This window comes from Medicago sativa, chromosome 1 (genome assembly GCF_051527215.1).
Source record: "Medicago sativa cultivar Bolivia chromosome 1, Bolivia_mono, whole genome shotgun sequence".
NCBI classification, from domain to species: domain Eukaryota; kingdom Viridiplantae; phylum Streptophyta; class Magnoliopsida; order Fabales; family Fabaceae; genus Medicago; species Medicago sativa.
The window spans coordinates 89,968,817-89,996,278 of NC_140749.1; the positions used below are offsets into that span (position 1 = coordinate 89,968,817).

The following is a 27,462-nucleotide window of genomic DNA, read 5'->3' on the forward strand; positions in this document are numbered from 1 at the left end:
CACTATAACATTCTAGTTGTGTAGAGGAATTTGAACAAAACAGTTGTAGTTTACAACACTGATTCTTGTCCGAAAGAAAATCCTAGACATTGACACATTAATTATGTAGACATTTAGTTTCATTAATTCAACGATCAATTATTTAGATATCAATGCGAGGTAATAATTTAAAAAATTTGCTAACAGAAATTAAAAATTGGACTAAAACATCAACAATTTACTATTTCAGACATATTTTTGTGAACTTTATTATGATTACAGATGCCAATTTATCAGGGATCTACAGTTTAAGGGAGGAATTTGAGAATTCATTCGAAACCTTTTTACGATAAAAAAATGTTCTTCTTTCTGCTAATACAATGTGTTTAAACAGGACAGCTGCAAAATACATATTGCCTTTTGAAGGAAACAAAAGCTTGGCTAAGCTCATTGCAACCATAAGTTTGTGTCAATATATTGATGATTTCCTCTCTGATAATGCATAGTTTCGTATAACAAGATCTACATTGTCCAGAGTGTGCAGTAATAGACCCTTCCAACTTTTTTTAAGCAAAAAGGTGTGGGTTTCTGTCCTATATTTGAGCTGCAAAAGTGATAATATAAATTAATTTCCAAAATTGTTTATTTTACATTCCATGCTGAGATGTTTGATCCTCAGCAAAGGCATAATTCAAAAAATGATACAACAAAGCCAACATTCCATTTTGGTCAGAAGTTCTTTAGTATCTTCTCAGCTGATACTCCATCAGCAACAAGAATAGATGTAATTTCCTGCAATAATAACATTGATATTGAAAGGTCATGCATCAGAATAACAACATGAAATGCAAGTAAAATCCTAGTTGAAACTTATTGACGCTCTCTCTTTTAAACACCAGTTGACACAAACCAGGACACTGTATTGAGAGATGAAGCAGCTAACTGGTTCACGGGTGAACTAAACTTATTGTGCATCAGATATATCAATAAAAGAACAAAGGTAACAAATGAAGCAAAGATGATATGTTACATCAATAATATCTTGACCTTCCTGATATTTGTCATGATATTCTCCCAATTGGAACCCTCTCATACTTTATGTGGTGGTGTTAGTGCCGTTTTCTGTCCCACTGCCCCCAAGAGCCAGCTTAACTGGCAATCCATCCTCTAGCTCCTTCAATGATGATGCCCTCATACTCCTCCATGGAACATCCTTTCCAAAATGGCCTCGCTAGTCCAATTAGACCAGGCCCGAGTGACAACAATGTCATCATTTTGGACAGTATGATGGATCAATAATGTCTTGGATTTGTAAAGGATAAAACCTTGTTAGTTTTGGTGATTCTTCTACCGGTGTACAAGTAGTAAGTGAGCGACCAGGACCCTATTTTTGAATAATGTAGTTGCAGTTGTTGGAAGAAGAAAGAAAAAGAGGAAATTGATGTTTTTGTTGATTGTGCACTTTTTCTTCCAAGAAAAGAGACATGCATTTTTGAATTATACAGACAGTTTTTCTTCTGCGATGTGCATCAACTGATTAAATTCCTTTTGATTGTTTTAAATTTTAGTCGTATTCTTTGCAATTTTAATCATCGCGGCTCTATTTGAAGTCTACCTAATTAGGAAATGGCTAAAATCTGTGTGCTAATTATTCTTTTTATTCTAGAGCTAGTCCTAGTAGGTTCGGTTTCCTAAAAACAATCATTACTGTCGTCTTTCTTTCACTCTATGATAGGTTTCTTCTTGTAACTAAACAAGAACGACAGTGGCTATGTAGCTAGACAATGAAAGATGATAGCAATAATAACGCACCTCAGTCATCTGTTTCTGCCCACAAAGTACAGCACCAGTTGACAAAGGGTTGGATAATTCCTTTGCTCTCGTATATGCAGCCTGCAAAGGTAATCATGTCTATAAACAATCTTTACCACTTGAAGGTAGTCAAGCAAAAATATCCAAAATTCCACACACTTTACCTGTACAAAGCCACTTTCTCCAGTCCAACTATCATCTGGTTGAGACAATACAGGTACAATCTTGACACCGGAAGATTCCCAGTCTTTAAATCTCTCCTATAACATAAAAGAAAATTGTAAGATAAAGCTCTAGTACAGTACAGAGTCGCAGATCACAAGGCTTCATATTGTCAAAAGGCTAACAAACAAATCAACTAACCTGATAAGCCATTCTCTTCAGGTTTCTGGCCCCATAAAATAGTCTCACATCAGACCTCTTGCCAGCATCAAATCCTGACTCAATAAGTGACCGAATTGGACTGCACACAATAAAGTAAATGAATAACACCCAATATCAAAGAGAGTAAAGAGAAAATATTGGATTAATAGCAGCATATTGCATTACAATTATAGTAAGTAGTGATTTACATGCAAAGGCCAGATAGAGTTGCAACAGAAACTCTACCATTCAAAGTGTTTTTCACATTCAAAATCATACTCAAGGTCCGAAACAATTTATGTGTCGAACGTGAAAAACACACCATCAGTAGAAACAATGAATTCAAAGAAAAGGACAAAACAATATCATCCTTAGAAAAAGTAACAAAGAATAGCAAGACAAAGACAAGCCAATCACTCTACAAGTCTACCAAGGAAGGTAACTTGCCCTCTTACAGCCATGGCTGAAACACTTTATAGCACTTACATTGGCCAAAAATATCTATATTCGAAAGGTAATAAAAAAATCGAAAATTTTGAGAGCACTGTTGAAATTCAACTGCCGAGTAATGAAGTAATGCTACATTGGTTACAATTGAGTTAAATGCGAACCATGATATAAGTGAAAAAGAATTGTATACTTAATAGGGAACTTGGTCGTTTACGATTCAAAATCGCTTGTGGCATAACATAATTGGTCGAGGCAAATTGACATGTGGCTATTCATCGTAAAATCAAGGAAGCTTGGATTTGTACATAAATAGGAAAATGATGATCAATAATGGGTATGAAGAAAATTGAAGAAAAGTCTCCTTCTCCCTATGGACTTGTGCTTAGCTTCTTCTTCTTCTTCTTCTATCTTTTACTTTCTAATATTTCTATTCCCTAAATATATGTTGGAGCTTCAGTGCTTCACTGCACTACACTACACACACTCACAATGATGGAGAGAATAATTTGTTAGATCTGAAAATTGTAACAGAAATATTCAGTGTGCATTACTAATGGCATCACTGTATTCATTTAATATATATAGACCCAATACACGTGTCACTCATGTATAGGTTCAACAATAGAAGTGGGTCCAACTAGCTTATACAATATATTTAACACACCTCCTTAAGCTAGTTTCTAACATAAAGCAAATAACAGCAAAACAGCAAAAGAAACATGCATCTAAACTAGTTCATTACAATCAACAATATTCAGCAGACTCCTCAGTTTCTTGAAAGTTTCTGACTTCAATGCCTTGGTGAAAATATCTGCTAGCTGCATATCAGTCCTGCAGTAGCTCAGCTTCAGCTTTCCTTTAGTGACTTGATCTCTCAAGAAATGATAGCGAGTCTCTATGTGCTTGGATCTACCATGTGCAACTGGATGTTTGGCTAGACTAATTGCAGATTTGTTGTCCACAAATAGCTCCACAGCACCTTCCTTTTTGATCATCAACTCCTGCATCAAAGTGTCTAACCAGATTGCTTGACAGGCTCCCATTGATGCTGCTATATATTCAGCTTCACATGAGGACAATGCAACAGCAGATTCCTTCTTTGAGCTCCATGAAATAGGACCTGTTCCAAGCAAAAATACAGAGCCAGCAGTGCTCTTTCTGTCAGTTTTATCACCTCCCCAATCAGCATCAGTAAAACCATAAAGACCTTTCACATTTTCTTTACATTTACTGGGTAACAGAATTCCATATGTCATTGTGCCTTTGACATATCTCAGTATTTTTTTTGCAGCAGCTAAGTGAGATGTTGTAGGCCTGTCCATAACTCTGCTAATCAAGCCTACACTGAAAGCAATATCAGGTCTAGTGTTACACAGATACCTCAATGCCCCAACCATTTGTCTAAACTCTGTAGCATCAACCTCTGGCTCATCAGCATCTTTATCCAGCCATAATCTTGCTTCTGCTGGTGTTTCAGCACCATTACAGTGTTGTAAATTGAACCTTTTTAGTATGTCAGAAGCATACTTCTTCTGGGACAGCATCACACCATCTTTTGTACTTTGAAATTCAATTCCTAGGAAGTAAGAAATCTCCCCTAGGTCTGTCATTTCAAAGACATTCATCATTTCCTTCTTAAACTCAATTACTTTTTCTTCATTATTTCCAGTAACCAGTAAATCATCAACATAGAGGCACAGCATTACCACATCACCACCCCCTGACTTCACATACACACCATGCTCAGAAATGCATTTCACATACCCCATGTTGATCAAGCTCCTATCTATTTTCTTGTTCCAAGCACGTGGAGCTTGTTTCAAACCATATAAGGCTTTTCTCAGTTTCAAAACTTTGTTCTCACTTCCTTGTTTCACAAAACCTGCTGGTTGTTCAACATACACTTCCTCTTCCAATTCTCCATTCAAGAAAGCAGATTTTACATCAAGTTGATGTATTTTCCACCCTTGCATACTAGCATGAGCTACCACAACTCTCACAGTCTCAAGTCTTGCAACTGGTGCAAATACTTCTTCATAATCAACACCATGTCTTTGGAGGAATCCTCTAGCAACCAGCCGTGCTTTGTACTTCACCACTTCACCTTTAGGATTGACCTTCACTTTGTACACCCACTTCACACCTATTGCTTTCTTTCCTTTGGGTAATTCAACTAATTCCCAAGTCAAATTTTTCTCTATGCATCTGATTTCTTCTTTCATAGCTTCTAGCCACTTAGAATTCTTCATTGCTTCCTCCAATGTTACTGGTTCTGTTTCAGCAAGAAGTGCAAAGTGCACTATGTCACCTTCATCATTGATAGCACCATCAGACAACATCTCACAATCAATTAACCTTGCAGGGACTTGTTTGTGTCTTAGTGATCTTCTTGGTAACTCAGGACCACCACCTTCATTTTCTGCCTCTGCCTCTGCCTCAGCCTCAGGTTCAGCAACAGGACTCAATTCTGTTTCACCAGCAGGTACATCAAACAGATTTTGTTCCATACCAGTAGAACTCTCACCCTTGTCACTCCATTTCCATGTTTTCCCTTCATCAAACACAACATCTCTACTTATCACAATTTTATTATTAACTGGATTCACTAGCTTGTAACCACCAGTTGAATGATAACCCACCATAATCATCAATTCTCCTTTATCATCCAGCTTGGTTCTCAACTGATCAGGCACATGCCTATAGCAAACAGAACCAAAAACTCTAAAATGTGCTACATTTGGCTTGACACCAGTCCAAGCTTCCTCAGGGGTAACATCCTCCATTTTCTTTGTTGGACTCCTGTTTATAATATATGCAGCAGTATTCACAGCCTCTCCCCACCATGTCTTGGGCATGTTCTTACTCTTTAACATACTTCTCACCATGTTGAGCAATGTCCTATTCTTTCTCTCAGCCACCCCATTGTGCTGAGGGGTATATGGAGGTGTAACCTCATGTGTTATGCCTTCATTCTCACAATATTCATTAAACTCAGTGCTAACATACTCCCCACCACCATCAGTTCTCAGAATCTCTATATTCTGTCCACACTGTTTTTCAACTAGAACTTTGAATTTTTTGAATACTCCCAACACATCATTCTTCCTCCTAAGCAAATAAATCCAAAGCTTCCTAGTGAACTCATCAATAAATGTAACAAAGTACTTGTTACCTGCAGGGGTTTCAGTCTGAATTGGACCACACACATCTGAGAAGATCACCTGCAGCTTTCTCTTTGATCTTCTTGGCAGATTTGGATTGAAGGCACCTCTTGGCATCTTGCATTCAACACATTCTGCACAAACATCCTTTGGAACATGGATATGAGGCAGACCTGTCACTATGACTTTGCTCTGCATCCTGTTCAGATCACCAAAATTCAGATGTCCATATCTGAAATGCCACAACCATTCCTCTTTATCAACTGTTGTAGCCAAACACTGCTGCTTCATCACTCCCAGCTCAACTGTGAATATCCTGTTCTTGGACAGATTTGCCTTCACCAGTAGCCTCTGTTCAGGGTCATACACCTTCATGGCCTTGTCTTCAAGCACCATCCTATATCCCTTCTCTAACAGCTGTCCAATACTCAACAAGTTACTCTTCATACCTGGCACATAGAGCACACCAGTAATGAAACACATTGAGCCATCCTTCTTGCTTATCATCACCTTCCCCACACCTTTCACCTTCATGGTTCTATCATCAGCAAATCTTATTTTACTCTTGATGGAGAAATCAAGGTCAGCAAACCAATCCTTCCTGCCTGTCATATGAGTTGAACAACCTGTGTCCAAAAACCAGTGATCACCACGCTCACCTTCCTCCTTAGTTGTCACCATTTGCACTACCTCATCACTACTCTCCCTTTCTTCAATAGCCATCAGTAGAGATTCCTCTATCTCCTCCTCTTCTTCAGCCAATTTAGCATCAACATTATGAACATTTTGGTAGCACTCATCAGCAAAATGCCCATATTTCTCACAATTATAGCACTGTATGTGGCTTTTATCAAATTTTCGGCCTCTACCTCCTCTCCCTCTATAATTGTCATTACCATGAGGTCCTTGGTCAGTGTTGCTGTTGTTGTCACTAGAATTGCCTTTAGCATAGTTTGAGGTGCTGTAATTACCTCTTCCTCTGCCTCCTCTATAGTTGTTTCTTCCTCTACCTCGGCCTCTTTGATATCCACCAGATTTGTTGCCTGTTTGTGCTGCTAGTGCTTGCTCGATACTAGGCTTCACTGCGCGCTTCTCATTCAATCTCTGTTCATGAGCTTCAAGAGATCCTTGAAGTTCTTCAATCGTCATCGTTGACAGATCTTTCGCCTGTTCAATCGCCACCGTAATATGATCGAAGCGCGAAGACACCGATCGCAAGATCTTCTCCACAATTGATTCATCAGACAACGTTTCACCACAATACAGCATCTGATTCGTCATAGTTTGAACTCGAGTGAAATAGGCAGCAATTGATTCATTCTCCTCCATCCCTAGCAGTTCGTATTGTCTTCGGAGGGTTTGAAGACGTACCTTCTTCAATTTCTGATCTCCGGCGTAGGAATTCGCAAGAATGTTCCACGCTTCCTTGCACGTCTCAGATCTGGCAATTTTTTCAAAAATTGCAGGACTCACACACTGATGAAGGATGCACAAACCTTTCCAATCCTTCTTCTTCGATTCTTTGTACGCATTCTGTTGCGCAACGGTTGCGACCTCAGGTAACGGAGTTAAGCCGTTCTGCACCAGATCCCACACATCCTGATAACCAAGAATCGCCTTCATCTTCATGCTCCACTGATCGTAATTGCGGCCGTCAAGGATCGGAAAAGTCGCCGGAAAATGACTGTTCGTCGCCATTGTTGCTCACTCACAGATTTGGTCACAATTGAGATTTGCACTCACTATTCTCTCGAAGCTTCAACGATTAAGCTCTGGATACCATATGTTGGAGCTTCAGTGCTTCACTGCACTACACTACACACACTCACAATGATGGAGAGAATAATTTGTTAGATCTGAAAATTGTAACAGAAATATTCAGTGTGCATTACTAATGGCATCACTGTATTCATTTAATATATATAGACCCAATACACGTGTCACTCATGTATAGGTTCAACAATAGAAGTGGGTCCAACTAGCTTATACAATATATTTAACAATATATTGATTCGATGTTATTGTGTTGATTGTTATTCCTCCGAGTACATTCAGTACAATCCATATCATTCTAAGGATCAAACTCTTGCACTTACTTTCTTTGGCTATTAACATAGATCTCCTAGTTCCCCTCGACTGTCTATCAGTTAGGTTATCCACCAATGACACATTCACAACCTAAAGGCAACGCCAATTGTTAATAGCTTCTTAGTTTTCTAATGTAAGCATGACAAAAAACTCCGAACAGAGTAGCACTAATAATACATATATATAGGAAACAATGCTTTATTATTTAGACCATAATCTTAATATCTGCAACACAAAATCATATTGAAGACCATAGTGCCAATGAATCACTAACAGGACACAAAATTTCTAAAGGGGCCTACTTTACTAGATCATAACAAATACGAAATGCGAAGATAGATTGACAATAAAACAAAGAATACTAGAAGATGCAATATTCTCCTTAATACTGACAATTATACAAGGAATGAATAGTCGACTGATTTATTTAATATGCTCAAACAAAATTAACATGTTTACTACAGCATTGCAAGAGAATTTATAATTCAGCTTTGAAAATTATCAACACCAAATCAAATTTTGCAAAATAATAAGATAACAATCCTAACATTTTCAACCCAAATTGAGGCAGAAACTGACCTAATTCCGGATCCAGTGGCAAAGACAAGAACAGTTCCAAATTTCTCGGGTGGGTCGATCCGACTAATATCAAACCCATTCCCCATAACCGGACTAAGCTCAACAACATCCCCTTTCTTCAACCCACACAACGCTTCTGCAGTGGACCCAACAACACTCTTCACCAAAAACTCAAACACACCACTCTTAATCGCAAGCTTCGGCGGCGAAGCGATAGCAAGAAACGACGGTTTCGGCGAATCACCGACTTTAAGCTGAAGATACTGACCGGCGCGTGTGTGAGACGTGGCAAGGTCAGGGGCGTCGGAAACGTCGATGGAAACGTGGAAGAGTGACTCAGCGGCAGGTTCGATCTCGGAGAGAGGAGCTGGAGTCCAGACGGTGGTGTCTTGACGTACGGCGGCGGAAAGGGTTGCGAGTCGGTGACGGAGACGGTGGTTGGTGGGGTTTAGATTGAAGCGGCGTAGGATGGACATGGGAAAGGGGGTGGGGCTAAAGTGCGCATGGGAGTGGAGGGTAAGAGGATGAGGCGGTGTTAATGAAAGGAGTGACATGTTAACTTTTATTATTTGGTGATGAGTTTGGTCAGAGTCGGAAGTGGCGGCAGGAGGGGCGGTGTTTGATAAAATACGCTTTAGGTGCGTATTGTATAATTGAGGGTTATCACGGTTCCACGTGTCAAACCTTTCTTGATGGTCCGATAGAATTGGAGTGGAAGATGATAGATGTCTTAGAAAAGTGAGTGGTACATAACCAAGTTAAGACTTTATAATAATAATCAGGGTCTTCTTAACTAGTGCACCAGGGCACTAGTTTTTTTTTTGAACGAAAAAAAATTAGTGTTTCGGGGACACTAGTTAAGGAAACAAAAAAAGTAATATTTGCATTGAAAACATCATCTTTTACACTAACGAAAAAAAAATTAGTGTTTCGGGGACACTAGTTAAGGAAACAAAAAAAGTAATATTTGCATTGAAAACATCATCTTTTACACTTTTTAAAGTTAAACTACACAAGTTCCAAGATACTCATACCATATTTGGTTTTCTTAACTAGTGCCTCGGGGGCACCAGTTAACATTTTCCTAATAATTATTTATTATTATTTTCTCTCAAAAAAAATAAAAATAAATAATTATTATTATAATGATTTTTTTTGTCAAGTAGCTCTAGTGGCTAGAACTCACACAATTTCATAGTGGAGAAGTGGAGTGTCCCATGCTCGAACTCCAGCCCATGTATATAATATGCAATATCCTTACCAACTGAGCTAAACTCACGCGGATAAATTTTAATCAGCTTAAAAAGGAAATTAAAAATAAATTTTATATTGAAAATATAACTTTTGCAACTTTTAAGACATTGAATGCACAAGTTTCAAGAAAAACCTTATATATTTGGTTTCTTAACTTATGCCCCAAGGGGACAAGTTAACATTTTACATGAATTTTTGATAGAGTTTTGTTATTATTGAACATTTATTTCCATGACAACTTTTGAGACAACAAAATTTTAATAAAGAAAATGAGATATTAACATAAAAACTTAAAGTAAAAACATAATGTGGGTATGATAAACAAAATTATCACAAAAGTTGTTAAAAAATAGTTGTTCAAATATCATTTCTCTTTTTATATAAGTCTTCACATATTATAAACATACTTGTATTGGATTGAGCTAATTTTGAGAAGGAAAATGCTAGGGTATTTGTTAAAAAGTTAAAAAAGAAGAAATTTTGTCTTGCAAAATACGCATTTAATATATTGAAACTTTTCCTTTTTAAATACTTAACAAGTGTGATTGTTAGCAAGACTTTTGAGAAAGCTACATCTATACTCTTTTGGGGAAGGTAGTTTTTTGTTCATGCGAGGCGTGAACAAGGCATTGTTTTTGCTTAGGATGTGCAGCTGGTGCGTTGTTGTTTTTGTTCGGCTCCTGCGACTTGGTTGTTTTGGGATAGTGAGGCGTGGGTATGCGTTTGGTTCATTTCTTTATGTATACTCCGACCATTATTTTTGGAGTTTGTGTTTGAGGTGTTCCGTATATATGCGGCGCCGCTTGTATTTTTTCATCTTTTCCGCGAGTTTTTATGCGCCTTGCATTTACTAGACGAGAATAAATTTGTCATTTCAAAAAAAAAAAGTATAAAGAAAAAGTTATGTTATTTTAACTTCTATTTGTTTGATAACCTAATGGACAACTATGTTTTTACCAAAGCAATAGAGAGAAGGTAAAAATAAAATGTGAGTATGAGAGATAAAGTTGTCACAAAAATTGTTATAAAATGGTTGTACGAATATCATTTCACATAAATAAAATAGACTTAAAATACATGAGGTTGAACTGACTTTTATTTTTTTGACAATTTGAACTGACTTTTTATTATCTATTTTACCCTTCATTTAAACTATTTTATTTGTTATTTTATTCTTTAATAATGTATTTTCAACTTTAATTAAAAAAGTTAAATCCCAATGTAAAAAAATCGATAACAAATTTTTTAATATATTTTCAAAATTCAATCGTGTAAATATAAAATAATTTTGTTAATTTTTCTGGTCAATTTTTTTTTTATAAGATATTGCAAAAACAATCGATAGCAATTTTTCTCTGAGGGAGATAGCAAGCTCAATTTTTTTAAATATATGTGTAACAGTATTTTCGAAATTCAATAGCAAAATAGCTGTAAGATTTGTTTCTATTTTTTTTTTTTAAATTATGAAAGAAATGGAGAAGCCCAACCCAATAAAAAACAAACTTCTTTTTTCTTTCTTTTTTGAGACACTTGGTTAAAAAAATTTAGGGTTTACAAAACTGTGACGTAAAAAGAACATACGACGACTCTGTGCATGCTACCAGGGCTTGCTCTTTGTTGCCGCTCCAATCGTACTTACTTCTACTTTTGTGCCTCTTCTTCACTTTCTGATCGTGCTTCTTCTCGTGCCGGTAAGCTTCAAACTGTTTTTTTGGTAAGCTTTAATTTCTAATCTGGTTGTTTTCTACTTGTTCAAAGCTTTTGTCTTTTATATTGTATGCTTTCTATTTCCACCCATCTTCTCTGCACGACTGTTGTTGGTATTTTCCATGACCTTTGCATGATTTTTTTTCTTTCTCAATTGGTTTTTGGTTGTGTTCATGTTATGATGTTAGTTTCTGATTCATGTTATGGTGGTTCACTTTCTATTAGTACTTGCATATATTGATTGTCAACCTGCAACATCCAATTCTTTTTCCTGTGTCCGCTTGTTGTTATAACAATTGGAGTTGTCTCCTCTTATTTGTTTGTTGTGTTCTTAGGGATAATGAGTGCAGTTGGTTTTGTGTGTGTTGTTGATGTTCTCTTTAGTGGGACGGCTTTAATTTGTTGGGAGGTTTTGTTTCCATTAAGCTTTGTTTAGTTCTTGCTTGGTGTAATCTTTGAGTCGCTGTGTAGACGAACCCGTCTTCTTCTTCAAAAAGTGTGACTGAAAAAAGTTTCGAATCCTCTCGATTTTTTAATAAGGTTTCTTCTTTGACAAGTTTTGAATCTATGTAAAAAAGTTTTGAAACCTCTTTTCGTTTTTGTAATCAAGTTTCTTTTTTCTTTTTAAATTAGGTTTCTTAAGTAGGTTTATGCTTGCGCACAATTTACTTTTAATTCTGCTTCATTAATCATAGAATGAAGAGACGAAATTGGGCAAATTTAGAAGCCCTTCCTCTTAGTTTGATTCTTGACAACTTAGAAGAACACATAGATCATGTTTCGTTTGGTGCTGTGTGCAAGACTTGGCGATCAATTGCAAAGTTTAGCCATCAAAATCATCAATTCAAAACCATTGCACTACCAATGCTAATGATATCTAAAAAAATAAATAGTTCTTCTATAGAGGAGAATTGGTTGTATGGTATTTTAAACAAAAGATGGCACCCTTTTCAATATCAGGTATGCCGTGCTAATAATCGTAAACTTTCGCTCTGTGGCTCTAGCCATGGTTGGTTTGCATTTGTAGATGATTCTAAGTCCATTATAACCCTAATGAGTCCTTTTAAGGATATACCTTGCATTACTCTCCCGCCTCTCAATTCTGTTAACAAGGTTACTTTATCAGCTGATCCAATAAAAAGTCCAAATGATTATATGATTGTAGCAATTTATGATTGTGGTAATCTTGCTTATGTTGGAAGAGGTCAGCAAAATTGGACTTATATAGACACATCAAAATCTTCTTTCATTGATGTCATATTTTATAAAGGTCTATTAGTTGCTCTCAATAACCGAAACAAGATCGTATCCTTTAATTTTGGTTATTCAGATGATACTTCGGGTAAAACAACGATAACTTCAAACGTTGTTTTAGAAGAAAAAGATGAACATTGCTTTGTGCGAGATAAATTCCTTGTGAAATCACTAGAAGAAGAGCTATGGATGGTAAGAAGGTGTGACACGAGTATGTGTACATTCCATGTATACAAATTGAAACTAGATGCCAAACGTGAGAAGCTTGAACACTTGTTGAAACTTGAGAGTTTGGGAGATAACATTTTATTTTTAGGAGCCGGAGATTCAATTTCCGTGTCGGCGTCATATTTCTCTAAGTCTTTGCAGAGAGACTCAATTTACTTTGCTAATGGATTGAAGATCTATAATATGAAGAATGGAACTGCTAGTTATCGTTTTCCATATTGGGATAGTCCTTATTGGATTCTGCCACATTTTCAATGAGATTTATATGTACAATTTCAAGTATTATGTATAGTTGTTGAAGTATTATATATAATTGATTGTAGTTTGTGATGTTCCTAATATATCATTGATATTGACTAAATATGTTACTGTACCGTTTTATGATTGCTAAATTACTTTCACAAGTTTTTCATTACATATCGAAACCCTTTAACAATATATACAACAATGAAGTTTTTACAAATTTACTCTAGTTGAAGAGTCAAAGATTCACATCTTATATAGAGTACATGCACTGTACACCAAAAAAATATAGAGTACATGCATTGCGTTAGGTTTTTTTTTTTTTTTTTTACAACTAAACTGAATTTTAATAGTGAATGTATTTAAAATCATTCTTATTTACTAGCGAAAAAATGTATGTCTTTCCACTCTTTTTATTGCGCTAACACGTGTAGATTATCAACGATATTTTATAGAAATTTTCTGTGTAAATTACAAACGATATTTTATATAAAAAAAATTATATGGATTAAAATTATAAGTATAGATATTTGTGACTTTTAAATGTAACAAACTCAACAAATCATATTTATCTTTTTCAATGACAACAAGAATATAAGAAATGTATCAAAAATCTTATACTTTTTAATAACACAAACAATATAACATTATTATAGGAAAATTTGTTAAGGTATAATTGGAATAAGAAAAAAACCAACCCAAAATCCTTCCAAAATCCCCTATTCTTTTTATATATAGTATAAATGTAAAGAAATCTAAAGTGGATCTCGAATTATCATTAATTTTTGGTCATTTGTCGAAGAAATTAGTCTTATTATCATATTATGAATTTCGTTTGTTATTGCTTTGTCGAAGAAATTAGTTTTATTATCAGGATTATGATTTTCGTAACTTTTGAATTTTCTATATGTATCAATAGTAAAAAAAACAAGAGAAGAAATTTAGCTTGAATTGAATCTTTTTGTAAATATATTTTCCGAAGTCAATGCCAACATATCCATAAGATTTGTTTCTCTTTCAAAAAAAATATTGAAAGATCTGATCTTCTTTACTTTTAAATATATCTTAAATATATAACATATTTTTTTTAATTATATTTGTGATTTTAAATTTAAATATGATATGAATCCATATAACTCTATTAATCCAAAAGGTATGATAGAGAAGAATTGCTTGTATGACATTCCAAATGAGAGACGGTGCCTTTTCATTTTTCCATTATACCTTGCCATTCGTATATTTTAGGTTTGTAGCTCTAGCCATGGTTGGCTTGCATTAGTAGATTATTCTAAGTCAATCATAACACTAATGAATCCTTTTAAGTGTTGGAATTTTATTTGATAATTTATTTTAAAGTTAATTATTATATTTATTATTTATTATACATTAATTATTTTACTTTGAATGGGTCTTGCACGTTTTTTTTCCAATTCCTATTTTAATGGTACTAACCGTTTCATGCTTGACTAAATAGCCTTTACACTACATTATTTCCATTACTTTCGGTTTCAATTTGCAATTAAGAAGGAGCTCTCCTTTATGTGTATATAAGATATGGGTTTGAGAATAAAAGGAACAGAGTGTATAGAACATGCATATTAGCTTCTACTTTTCATTTTTTGTTCTCTAATAATAAATATAAATTAAGTTCCCTCGAGCATCCAAAAGTGGTTCATGAGACCTTGCTAATTCACGTGCGGTGCTAGCAAGATGTGACTGTTGTATCCTGGAGAGTACTAGCTATGAGACCTACTGCATCGGGTAACCTATCCGGGGTGGCGAAATACTCTTAAGCCCATGTTAGCCAATATATTTTACTAGCTGTAATAAATGTGGTCAAAGTATAGTTGACCTAGATTTAAAGAAGATTCGAACAGAGTGTTGTATTGAAAGCAAATTTAGGTTCGAAGATGGTAGAAGACTTCGACAGAGCAGTTTTCGAAGGTGGTTATCAACAGTTATTCTTTAAGTCAGTTTGTATTTTAAGTTTGTTTTCAAATAAGCAAAACTGTCGACTTGTGGCAGTTGTAGTTTGAATTTCAAAGAAGTGTAGTTATTTCTAGACTTAGTATAAATAGTAGTTTTTCATAGGAAAAACGGGTCACAATTCCATCATACAAACTTACACTCAAAGTATCCGTATGGAAGCGAGAAACGAGTCACAAGTTGCAATGTATGAATCTGTGTACCAACTTTTGTTTAATCAATACAATTTACCTTTTTTTCTTTAAGTGTTCTTGCACTTTACTTTATTAAGTTCGATTGAGTTCAAGTGGATTGAATTCGATTGTTTTTATCATATTTCTTATATTTTCGACACCAGAGACACAGAATTTCTAACAACAAGAACAAACACAATATGTCCTAAGATTTACTGGTTGATCTTGCAAGTTACCATTTGTAAACCAGCGGTTGTTTACGAAAATCCAACGTAAACAAATTGGCACGCCCAGTGGGACATGATGTCCTCTACTTCTTCTACGACCCCAATGAATGGTACAACAATGCTATGGTGGCTCATTCTAAGTTTGCAATTGGCACGCCCGGTGGGACTGTTTGTGCTTTTTGTTTATAGTTTTTGTTAGAGTTTCTTTTAATTCTGGTTTGTTTTGTTGTGTATGCAATTGAGAAACAAGAAATTGCTTTTTAATATGGCACGCGCTAACAACCAAAAGAAAACAAATCCAACATCTTCAAATGAAGATGTGGATCAAGTGACGGTTGAAGATGATGTTCCATCCCCAGAGAATGTTAGAACATCACAGGCTGTTCCAACTAGTAATACAGCCACTCAAATATCGTCTCAGGCCATGCCTTCGATGGCCACAGTAATTTCTCAAGCCATGCCTTCGATGGTTACCCAAACTTCCCATGATTATCCAAATAATACTTCTATTCAAGGAGTTTGGGATCATAGATCAATGCCATATGGTATGCCATCATCATTGATGCAAGGCTTACAAACTAGTGGTAATATGTTTTCAGAAAATTTAAATGTTTCATTACCACAACTTTTTGGTCCTGGGGTATCTACCACATATAGAAGTCCCCAACAAAATTTAACCAATGCTTCTATGGCTGCCATTAGGCAAACTATGGAAGAAACTAATCGTGATATGGTTAATATGATGACCCAACAAATTGGTACTATCATAAATCCTTTAATTCGAGACACCAGCACTAGTTATCAAAGGTTGTCTGATCAAATGGAAAGAATTGCTAATTTCTTTGGCGCTCCACCAATCCAAAATACCCAATTGCCTCAAAATCGAAATTTGAGGGCAATTGAAATAATTGCTGATGAACCAGTGGTTCGAAATCATGAAAATATTGTCCAACCACAAGTAGTACAACCACAAGTTCAGGCAGAACCTGAAAGACAACCCATTTTGGTTAATAGAAACCAAGATGCCGATCAAGTGGTTTTACAAGCCCGTCGAAACAATTTCGATGGTCAGAATAATATAGCGGGTATTGTCGAGGCTTTGTTAGCCCAAAATGGTTTTAATATGGGTTTACATAGACCAAATTTTGTGTCTCCTTTGTCTGAGTATGTTTTAGACGCTGAATTGCCTAGAAATTGGAAAATTCCAAAGTTTACCAAATTTGCTGGAGAAACTAATGAATCTACTGTCGAACACATTGCTAGGTTTCTCATGGAAGCAGGAAATATTGCAGAAAATGAAAATTTGAGAATGAAATATTTCCCAAGTTCTTTGACAAAAAATGCTTTTACTTGGTTTACAACTTTACCTCCTCATTCAATTTATAGTTGGAACCAATTAGAAAAAGCCTTTCATGAACAATTTTACATGGGTCAATCTAAGATTAGTTTGAAAGAATTGGCCAGTGTTCGACGTAAAAGTCATGAGTCAATCGATGATTATCTCAATAGGTTTCGTCTCCTTAAGGCTAGATGTTTTACTTCTGTTCCAGAATATGAATTGGTCGAAATGGCTGCTGGTGGCCTCGATTATTCTGTTCGAAAGAAATTAGATACCCAGTACTTAAGAGACATGACCCAATTGGCAGACAGAGTTCGACAAGTTGAAAGACTTAAAGCTGAAAAAACTAGAACTCATAACAAATTTCCTAAAAAGGAAAAAATTGCCTATATAGAAACAGGAGATAGTGAACCCGAATTCGATTGGGGTTTAGATATCGTTGAAGACAATGATATAAACCTAGCAGAATTAAAAGATGGACCTCCATATGCTTGTAAAATGTTGAGGCCATCCAATGGAAAAAATCCTGAAGATCCCAAGAGTGACAAATATCCTTCTAAAACTTATACTTTTGATATTACTAAAAGTGAAGAAATTTTTGATCTTTTAGTTAATGATGGCATAATATTAGTGCCACCTAATATGAAGTTGCCTCCTTTGGAACAAAGGAAGAAAAGAGGATTTTGTAAATTCCATGGTTTTTTAGGTCATAACCTATCTCGATGTACTCGTTTCAGGGATTCTGTACAAAAAGCTCTTGATGAAGGGAGGCTGAAATTTGGAGAGAAATCAAAACAGCAAGTGGATAGAGATCCTATGAAAAAGGCAGTGTCCATGTTTGCTGATGTTTCTGCCAATGTGGCAGAATCCATGTTTGCTGGTATTTCTATCAATATGGTGGAAATTTCAGAGAATATTGATGCAGAAATGGTTACTGAGGACCATCAAATTGAAGAGCCAGTGGTTACTGAAGATCAATTGGCCAAGGAAATGGAGAAAGCATATCCAAAGGCTGAAGAAGATTTGGTTGATTTTTTAAATCGATGTAAAATATCTAACACCAATGCTATGCTTTGTCCTCGATGCAGTGCAGTGTTCGATAAAGAAGCTGCGAAATCAGTTGAAGGATATCAACCTCAAACAAAACGTAAAGGAGGGTGGTTCGAGAACCGTTCTAAATTTGGCTTTAACAAAAGAGGTGTTCCTTACAAGATGAAAACTTCAGAGAAGTATCAAGTGAAGAACCATAAGAAGACGTTCGTTCCTTCATCGAAGTCTCCTATTGATACTTGGGTTTTCTCTGGGGGCAAGAAAACTGGTCATTCTGCGCCTCCAGCACCACCAACAAAATGGGTAAAGAGAGCTGTCAAAGTTCCAGACCAACCAGAGAGTTCTAATCCTAACAAGTATGCTTACAAAAATAACTATAAAGGTAAGAATCCTATGACTAGAACTCAATGGCGCCGTTTTCAACGCCAGAAAAAGGAAGGAGTTTTGAAAGATGTCACTAATGATGACAAAAGTAAGGGAAAACAACCAATAGTTTTCGAAATGGTTAAAAAACCAGCTACTGAAAGAATTTTCCCTCCATTATCTTCTGCTTTAAACATCCCCAAAGGGGATGATGATATTCTAACTTCTACTTTTTCAGATTCTGAACCAAGTCTTGACATTATATGTGTGGTTTCTGTACTACCAATTGAATATGCATATGATGTATCTTCGAAGGCCAATCATGATGATGAATGTGATTTCACTGAGGAAATGGCTCGTCATAGGCCTCTGTGTTATTATGTTATGAACAATGGCTGCATCGAAGATCAACATGCAGTGTTTGAAAAACCTGATGATAGCATGAAGCTTCATTTAAAGCCTTTGTTTATTCAAGCTAAATTAAATGGTGTTGGAATTAACAAAGTGTTAGTAGATGGTGGTGCTACTGTTAATCTCCTACCACAATCTTTTCTAAGGAAACTTGGTATTTATGAATGTGATTTGAAACCACATAATGTAGTGCTCACTAATTATGAGGGATCTACTGGACAATCTCTTGGTGCTATCGAACTAGAATTGGTAGTAGGAAGCATAACCAGAGCAACTGTGTTTTTGGTAGTTCCTTCTAAAGCCAATTTCAATGCATTATTAGGGAGGGAATGGATCCATGTTGTAGGTGCAGTTCCTTCTACAATGCATCAAAGGATTGTGATTTGGAGGAAAGATGGTTTGGTAGAGAATATTGAGGCTGATCAGAGTTATTATTTCAAAGCTGAAGTTGATAATCAAGATATCAACAAAAAGAACTTTGACAAACAGCTTCAATATATTGCACCATTCATGGAAAATGATGCATCAAGTTCTATGACTAAAGAAGAAAAATTCTTTGTAAAACTTGCACCAGAATGGGGTTTTCGTTGGAAAACTGCATTCGACGATGACTTCGTAGTGGTGAACAATGAAGATTGCCATGAGAAGATACCTGTAAAGGAAACAGATTTGCTGAAGACAAGAAGTACTTCGTACAAGAGGGTTACTGATGACCAAGGATATTCAGCAAATGGAATCTCACCAACTGGGTGGGATATCAATAATTGATCAATGGTTGAGCCCAGCATATGGGAAAAGATTACGGCTTATGTAGCCGAGAAAAACTTCGATTTGGCTGAAACAGCCAAAGAAGAAGAGGTCTTCGATGCTTCAGTAGAAAATAATTCTGATGACCTCGTTGATGATCAAAAATTAGACTGTATTTACGATGATGAACCTTTGGGTTTTGAAGAAGATCCAATGGAATCTACAATAAAAATGAAGGCCCAAGATCCTCTTGAAGAAGTGGATATAGGAGATGGTTCTGTAAAAAGATCAACATACATAAGTTCAAAGATTCCTAAGAGCTTCAGAGATCGAATTGTGGCGCTTTTGAAAAATTACAAGGATTGCTTTGCTTGGGATTATCATGAAATGCCTGGTTTGAGTAGAAAGGTTGTAGAGTTGCAATTGCCAATCAGGACAGACAAGAAACCAGTGAAGCAAATTCCAAGAAGGTTTGCACCAGAGATTCTACCAAAAATAAAAGAAGAGATCGAAAGACTCCTCAAATGTGGCTTCATCAGACCTGCAAGGTATGTTGATTGGTTAGCTAATGTAGTTCCTGTTAAAAAGAAAAATGGAAGTATAAGAGTTTGTATTGATTTTAGAGATTTAAATCTCGCCACTCCTAAAGATGAATATCCTATGCCAGTAGCAGAAATGTTGGTAGATTCTGCAGCAGGTTTCGAATATTTGAGTATGCTTGATGGTTATTCAGGTTATAATCAAATATTTATTGCTGAAGAAGATGTTTCTAAAACAGCATTTCGATGCCCAGGGGCATTAGGATGTTATGAGTGGATAGTAATGCCATTTGGTCTTAAAAATGCTGGTGCTACATATCAAAGAGCAATGAATTCAATGTTTCATGATTTAATTGAAGATTTTATGCAAATTTACATTGATGATATTTTTGTGAAATCATCTTCTGAAAACAAACACTTAGAACATTTACGTTTATCATTCGAAAGGATGAGACAATATGGATTAAAAATGAATCCATTAAAATGTGCGTTTGGTGTTTGTGCAGGTGATTTTTTAGGATTTGTTGTCCATAAAAAGGGCATCGAAATCAATCAAAATAAGACTAAAGCTATAATGGAGGCTAAAGCACCCTCTACCAAAAAAGAGTTGCAGTCTTTATTAGGCAAAATAAATTTCCTCAGAAGATTTATATCTAATCTAAGTGGCAGAGCACAAGCATTCTCGTCATTACTTCGATTAAAGAAAGAGGAAATTTTTAGATGGGAGCCTGAACACCAAAAGGCATTTGAAGACATAAAGTCATATTTATCTAATCCTCCTATTCTTTCACCTTTGTTGAAAGACAAAAAGATGAAGTTATATATAGCATCATCTGAAAGAACTATAGGGAGTATGTTAGCACAAGAGGATGAAAATGGTGTAGAAAGAGCCATTTATTATCTTAGTAGAGTTTTAAGTGATGTTGAAACAAGATATCATCCTAGTGAAAAATTATGTCTTTGTTTGTATTTCTCATGTGTGAAACTTAAGCATTATATAAGACCTTTTGATGTTTATGTTTATTCCCATTTCGATATTATTAAGCACATGTTATCTAAACCTATTCTGCATAGTAGAGTTGGTAAATGGGCTTTGGCACTCACAGAATATTCTTTAACTTATCAATCTTTGAAAACTGTGAAAGGCCAAATAGTGGCTGATTTTATTGCTGATCATTCCATTGAAGAACCTGTGACTGGGGGCATCGAAACATTTCCATGGACATTGTATTTCGACGGGTCTAGTCATAAAAATGGTTCTGGAATAGGTATAGTTATTGTTTCACCAACAAATGAAGTAACCAAATATAAATTTCGAATTAGCCAATATTGTTCGAATAATGAGGCAGAATATGAAGCCTTAATAAATGGTTTAGAGATTTTGCTCGAACTGGGGGCAAAATGTTTAATTATTAGAGGTGATTCTGAATTAGTAATAAAGCAAATAACAAAAGAATATAAATGCCTCAAAGAAACTTTGATAATGTATTACACTATAGTTAATGCATTACTTAAACATTTTGTTCAAATTGAAGTTCAACATGTTCCTAGAGCAGAAAATCAAGAAGCTAATGATTTAGCTCAATTAGCTTCTGGATACAAACTTTCGAAGGAACAAGAGCAAGAGGTTATTGAAATTAAAACAAAGCGTAATTCGATAGACATTGTGCCTAACAAATTGTTAAGACCAAAACTTGGGGGCATGGAAGCATCTCAAGGATACCTTCAGAGTGCAAAATTTTCTGAAATTTTGGTCATTAACAATTTGGATGATAATGATTGGCGAAAACCAATAGTCAATTTTTTGGAAAATCCAGATGGCACAACTTGTAGAAAAGTCAAATATAGAGCCTTGAGTTATGTGATAATAGGCAATGAATTATTTAAAAAGACTCCAGAAGGAGTTTTACTTAAATGCCTTAGTGAAGCAGAAGCATATTTGGCTGTATCGAATACTCATAGTGGTGCTTGTGGTACACATCAAGCAGGCCATAAAATAAAATGGCTTTTGTTTCGACAAGGTGTTTATTGGCCAACCATGTTAAAAGATTGCATAAATTTTGCTAAAGGTTGTAAAGAATGTCAAGAACATGCTGGAATTCAAAAAGTACCAGCTAGTGAATTACATTCAATAGTGAAACCTTGGCCATTCAGAGGATGGGCTTTAGATGTAATTGGGGAAATCAAACCTAAGTCATCCAAAGGCTACAAATATATTTTGGTTGGAATAGATTATTTCACTAAATGGATAGAAGCTGTTCCACTAAAAGATGTTACTCAAGATGAAGTTATAAACTTCATTCAAAAATTTATTATTTATAGATTTGGCATACCAGAAACTATTACTACAGATCAAGGATCTGTATTTACTGGTCGAAAGATGGTAAAATTTGCTGAAGAAATAGGATATAAATTGTTGACTTCAACACCATATTATGCTCAGGCAAATGGTCAGGTAGAAGCAGCAAATAAGAATTTGATTACTATAATCAAAAGAAAAGCTAGCCAAAAGAAAAAACCCAAAGAATGGCATGAGTTTCTTTATGAAGCTTTATGGGCAGTTCGAACTTCTCCTAAAGAATCTATAAATACCACTCCTTTTCGATTAACATTTGGCCATGATGTTGTATTGCCAACAGAAATCTTACTTCAATCTACTCGAATTCAAAGACAAATCGAAATTCCAACAAATCAATATTTGGATATGATGTTGGATGAATTAGTAGATATTGATGAAGAAAGATTAATGGCTTTAGAAGTGCTTACAAAGCAAAAAGAAAGAATAGCAAAAGCCTATAACAAAAGAGTTAAATCGAAATTATTCCTGCAAGGGGACTTAGTTTGGAAAGTTATCTTGCCTATGGATAAAAAGGATCGATGTTTAGGAAAATGGTCTCCTAGTTGGGAAGGACCATGGAAAATTCTAAGAGTTTTTTCGAATAATGCGTATGAGATCGAAGAACTACAAGAAGATCAGAGAATTCTACGCATAAACGGTAAATATTTGAAAAAATATAAACCGATGTTACAAGAAATTAAAATTACACAAGAGTAATTTGATTCGAAATAAAAACTTGGCATTAATTTAAAAATGCCAACTGATGGGCAGGTTACATCGAAATGCTTAAAATGGAAAAACCATTACAAAAGAAAACATAAAATACTTAAAGACTAAAAAGCATTTAAAGATGGTTTTCACCATTCAGTTACAATCCCAAAACGATCGAGAAACCAGCGAATTTCCGTATCGAGACGACACCTGAAGCAAGCATTGACCAAGTAGTATTCATGATCTGGCCCAGGTAGAAGTGCATACCAGCCTCCAATTCTCCCATCTCCTGCACAGTTGTGGTAGTTGTTGCAAAAACGGCGCCTAGTAAGCCAAATAGGCATGGGCCTATTCCACCAAGGACAGCGAAATCGATAAGTTGAAGTCCCTCCCAAAATGTCGCTTCGAAATTCTGCCAATCGATGTGTCCATGCAAGATCTTCGAAGTCTTCGAGGATGTTTTATGGCATAGGCATGGAGAGTGCATTGATGAGAAGACGGTAGTACCTTGCACTCAGAGAGCCAGTGGCGTTGATAGCAGTAGTGAGGAGGCGTTTCATTTCTTCAATGTTTGGATTAGCATCCAACATGTGTTGAGTGCTTCGAAGAATACAGAACATGGCGTTGCCATGATTCCAGAGTCTAAGTTTAAAAGCAAACTTAGAATGAGCCACCATAGCATTGTTGTACCATTCATTGGGGTCGTAGAGGAAGTAGAGGACATCATTTCCAAAAGCCCTAGAAACTTCAGAATCCTCACTGACACGCCAATGCCTGCTACTGGTATGGCGAAAGGCGAAAAGATCTTTCCTGCTTTGAGCAGCAATCTTTGCAGCAATCTTGACTAAAAGATCATCACTCAGATTATCAATGGTGGTCATGATGATTTGGGAAAGAAAGTTTTGAGTAAGAAGGATTTTTCAGACGAAGACGAAACAAAGAAAAGAGTGATTTTTATAAAAGGAAAATCATATTTATAGGGGAGGGAAGTTGAAAGAAGTGGTTCAATCAGACGGTTCTTCTTGCTTTGAAGATGATGACACGTGGGAACAGTTATTCTGATGGCCAATGGTTACTTAACTTTGTAATCTGAGGGAAGTTTTAAAGGTTTTCTTTTAAAAGGATTAATCTGTGTTAAAAGGTTATTTATTTGTTTTATTTCTTTTCAACTTCCTAGACAAGTTTAACTTGTTGGGTTAAACAAAAAAGTTACTTTTTTGTTTCCTCATCATTAAAATGTCTTGGAAATTGTTCCAATCTTATTTGGATTTAAATAAAATTTGAATTCGATATAAGAAAATAAGAAAGGAATTTCGATGATTGAAAAGAAATTGTCATTCGAAACAGAAAATGGTCCATAGAATTGTTATAAAGACATTACAGACCAAGATATTCGATAAGGCTGAAATAAAATAAAAGTCTTAGAGAATAAAATAGAAACAGAACTAAATCTCAAATGATGAGATGAGTTTCTCGATTTGGCTCTTGTATTCAGCCAGTTGAGTATCGAGAGCATGGTTGTCACTTGCAAGTTGAGCAATGGTAGACTCTAGTTCCTTGGAGAGCTTGAATTTGTTAACAGCTTCATTGGCTTCTTGATTTCTGGCTTCATCCTTAGCCAAAATTTCAGCTTTCTGAGCTTCCAGCTCTTTAATCTTGGCATCGATGTCAACCACTTGCTGCTTCGCATTGTTTCTTTCTTGCTGAAGAGTTTTAAATTTTTCTTGGAAGAATGACAGTTCGATCACAATTTGATCATGATACGCTTTCTTCTCTTCCATTTGAGCTTGATCAGTTTTCCTCTTCTGGAAGTTTTGATTAGCACTCTCCAACATTGGTTCAAGATAGTTAAACAGGTTTCGAAATTTCCAACCAGTTGGGAGAGCACCAAGCTTTTCAAATAAACTCCTGATTTCAGCAAGAGCTCCAGCATCCTTTTCAATCAACTCTAGCAAGTTGGCTTCGATGATCTTCTTTTGAAATTCTGCTAGCAGGTTGTTCTTTGAAGTCTCAGAGGGATTTCCCTTGGATGAATCAGAAGTTTGGCCAGTGCTAGTTGAGAAAAGAGTATTACTCTTAGCTATCAAGGCAAAAGCGTTGAAAGGATCATCTTTGGCCAATCGATCGATTTCTTCCAGATCGATCATAGGAGTATCTTGTTGAGCAATCATCTCTGCATCACCAGGAGCATCTTGTCGAGTAGTGATTTTTGTATCTCCAGTAGCAAAGTTTGATACATTATCTCCAAGGGTGGGTGCAGAATAAGATTGATCATTGTTGAGTGATTCATCATTTACCAAGTCATCAGTGGGTGTTTCTGTTTGTTGTTGTTGAGAAAGATTCACTTTAAGACCTTCTGGACTGCTAGCATCATCATGCTCATCTTCTTTGTCTTCAGCAATTGGTGAAGTGGTCTTCGAAGAAGGAAGGTCTTGCCCATGTTGTGATGGATTAGCTTGTTCTTGTTCGATACCCTAAAAAGAATAAGATAAATGCTTAAAACAAGGCACTTAGAAATATTTCGTATAAAATATGGTTTTGATAAAATACCTTCGAACCATTATCACCAACATGTGAATGAGCACTAGAGTGAGAATTCTTTCGAAGACGTTTGAATGGTTTAGATGGTGAGATGGTGGGAGAACCTTCAGAAGCTTCCACTTCGACTTCCTTTTCTTGGACAAGTGATATTTGTTCTTGTTTTCTTTTCCTTCTTCCTTCAGTATTGACTTTGGGAAGTGTTACTTTGGAAGCTTCGATCTGTTCTTTAGTTATCTCCACCTCGTCATCATCATCAGAGAGATCGACAGTTGCTTGTTCTTTTTTGTTCTTCGATCTAGAAGGTCTTTTCGATGAAGTTGTTTTCACTTTGGGTTCCTTTGATTTAGGAGGTTCCTTCGATGCAGCCTCAGATTTCTTCGATTCAACTTCTTTAGTTTGGGAAGCTTTCTTTTTCTTCTTGTCAGACTTGCTTTTTGAGGTGTTCTGGGTGCTGGCATCATCGAGCTTTGTTTCTCCTGGAGTTAAAGGCAAAGCTGAAATATGTGATTATACAGATAAGTACTATTTTTTCTAAAAATAGTATTAATATATTTTAGTAAAGGAAAAAATCATACCCATGATACTGGGAGTTTCGATTCGAACTTGGGATAATTCATAGCCAAGTTCACCACTATATTGATATAAATTGCATTTAGCATAGGTTACTAAATTATTCTGTGGGATTTTGAAATTATAAAGTAACCATTTTGGGTATGGTGGCCTAAAGGCCAAAGCAAGATTACAAGATGGAAATTTTGCTAGTCTCATTTTCTTTTCTAAAACATAAAGATATTTATTGGGTGTTCCAGGGGGAAAAATTGTTTCTGGAATTTTTTCTCGAATTTTGTCTCTCAAGGTCTGAGCAGCATAATATACTGTCCTCCTTGGATGTAAAGGGTTATATGCTGTTTGATAATATCTTTGAAATTGCTGAATTTCTTTAATATGCGTACCTCTAGTCTTCTTGTCTTTGTTCTGCAAAGTGTGAAAAGTACTGGTCAGTTGAGGCAGCAATTCATCAGGATTCCCTCGATTGGATTGGCGTATGTAATAATTTCGCCACCATCGAAAGAATGTTTCAGAGCATGCAAATGATGTTGAGAAATATGTAGGCTCGAACACAGTTGTTCTCTTGGCTTGAATTATGGATTTCCACACAGGTTCGATCAGAGGAATTTTCCATTCACTTATACTTTTGAACAAAGAGCTAGGTTTCGATTGAACCATACCAAACTGTCTAGCTACATGGTTAGGTTGGTAACCATATACTCCATAAGGGCTACCAGGTGTAAGTCTGCTAGATAGATAGGTAGGGGTCAAATAAGCTTCCCATATAGCATTGATTTCTGTTTTGTTGGCTGTTTTCGAAGTAGTGGGAAAATCCTCTTTGAACCAGTTAGGTCCATATTTCCTAGTGGTAAATGGTGCCATTATAGGGGTGAAAATGGGACAATCAAGCAAGGTTTTGTAAGCATTCTCAAAAAGTTGTTGCGAAGATTTGTTCCCATCAGGGTGAAACATAGCTAAGCCTATACCTTCAGTGGTCCTTTCTGAGTATGCTGATGTGTAAGAGGAAGGTAGGATCGAAGCAAGTTTTGATCCAAAAATGGCTAAAAGCCATAGTTGGAACAACCATATGGGTCCTGATACAACTAAATTCCCACCAGTTCGGGGATAATCTCTAAGATTATTAGTTGTATGGTTAAGGGTTTCATACAAAGAACCTAGAATCAGTTTGCTTAAACAGATATCTGTTCCTTCATGTAACTGATTAGCTAGACACATGAATTTCTTAGGGACTTGTACTGACCTTGAGCAAAAAACATGCATAGATAACCAGTAGGTCAAGAAAGCTACATGTTCATCTGCAGATACTTCAGCACATTTGGTATCATGGTTGTTAGCTATAAACAAACCAT

The 27,462-nt window shown here is 35.8% G+C and overlaps 2 protein-coding genes and 1 long non-coding RNA gene across 3 annotated transcripts; 2 read left to right on the forward strand and 1 right to left on the reverse strand.

The window, feature by feature from the left end:
• Positions 1-429: 429 nt before the first annotated feature.
• LOC146958962 (FAD/NAD(P)-binding oxidoreductase) lies at positions 430-9,031 on the reverse strand. Its single transcript, XM_085740466.1, has 5 exons — positions 8,433-9,031; positions 2,155-2,254; positions 1,956-2,051; positions 1,792-1,872; positions 430-771 (listed from the first exon to the last, which is right to left on the reverse strand). Exons 1-5 carry the CDS (start codon positions 8,984-8,986, stop codon positions 709-711), a joined length of 894 nt encoding a protein of 297 aa, XP_085596592.1. The 5' UTR covers positions 8,987-9,031; the 3' UTR covers positions 430-708.
• A 2,249-nt stretch (positions 9,032-11,280) lies between these two features.
• On the forward strand, positions 11,281-13,133 carry LOC146958963 (putative F-box protein At5g55150). Its single transcript, XM_085752844.1, has 2 exons — positions 11,281-11,400; positions 12,354-13,133. Exons 1-2 carry the CDS (start codon positions 11,281-11,283, stop codon positions 13,131-13,133), a joined length of 900 nt encoding a protein of 299 aa, XP_085608970.1.
• Positions 13,134-19,734: 6,601 nt separating this feature from the next.
• Positions 19,735-20,922, forward strand: LOC146958964 (uncharacterized). The gene is made up of 2 exons (XR_015022189.1): positions 19,735-19,962; positions 20,460-20,922. It is a non-coding gene; the product is annotated as an uncharacterized LOC146958964 (long non-coding RNA).
• The last annotated feature ends 6,540 nt before the right edge of the window (positions 20,923-27,462 follow it).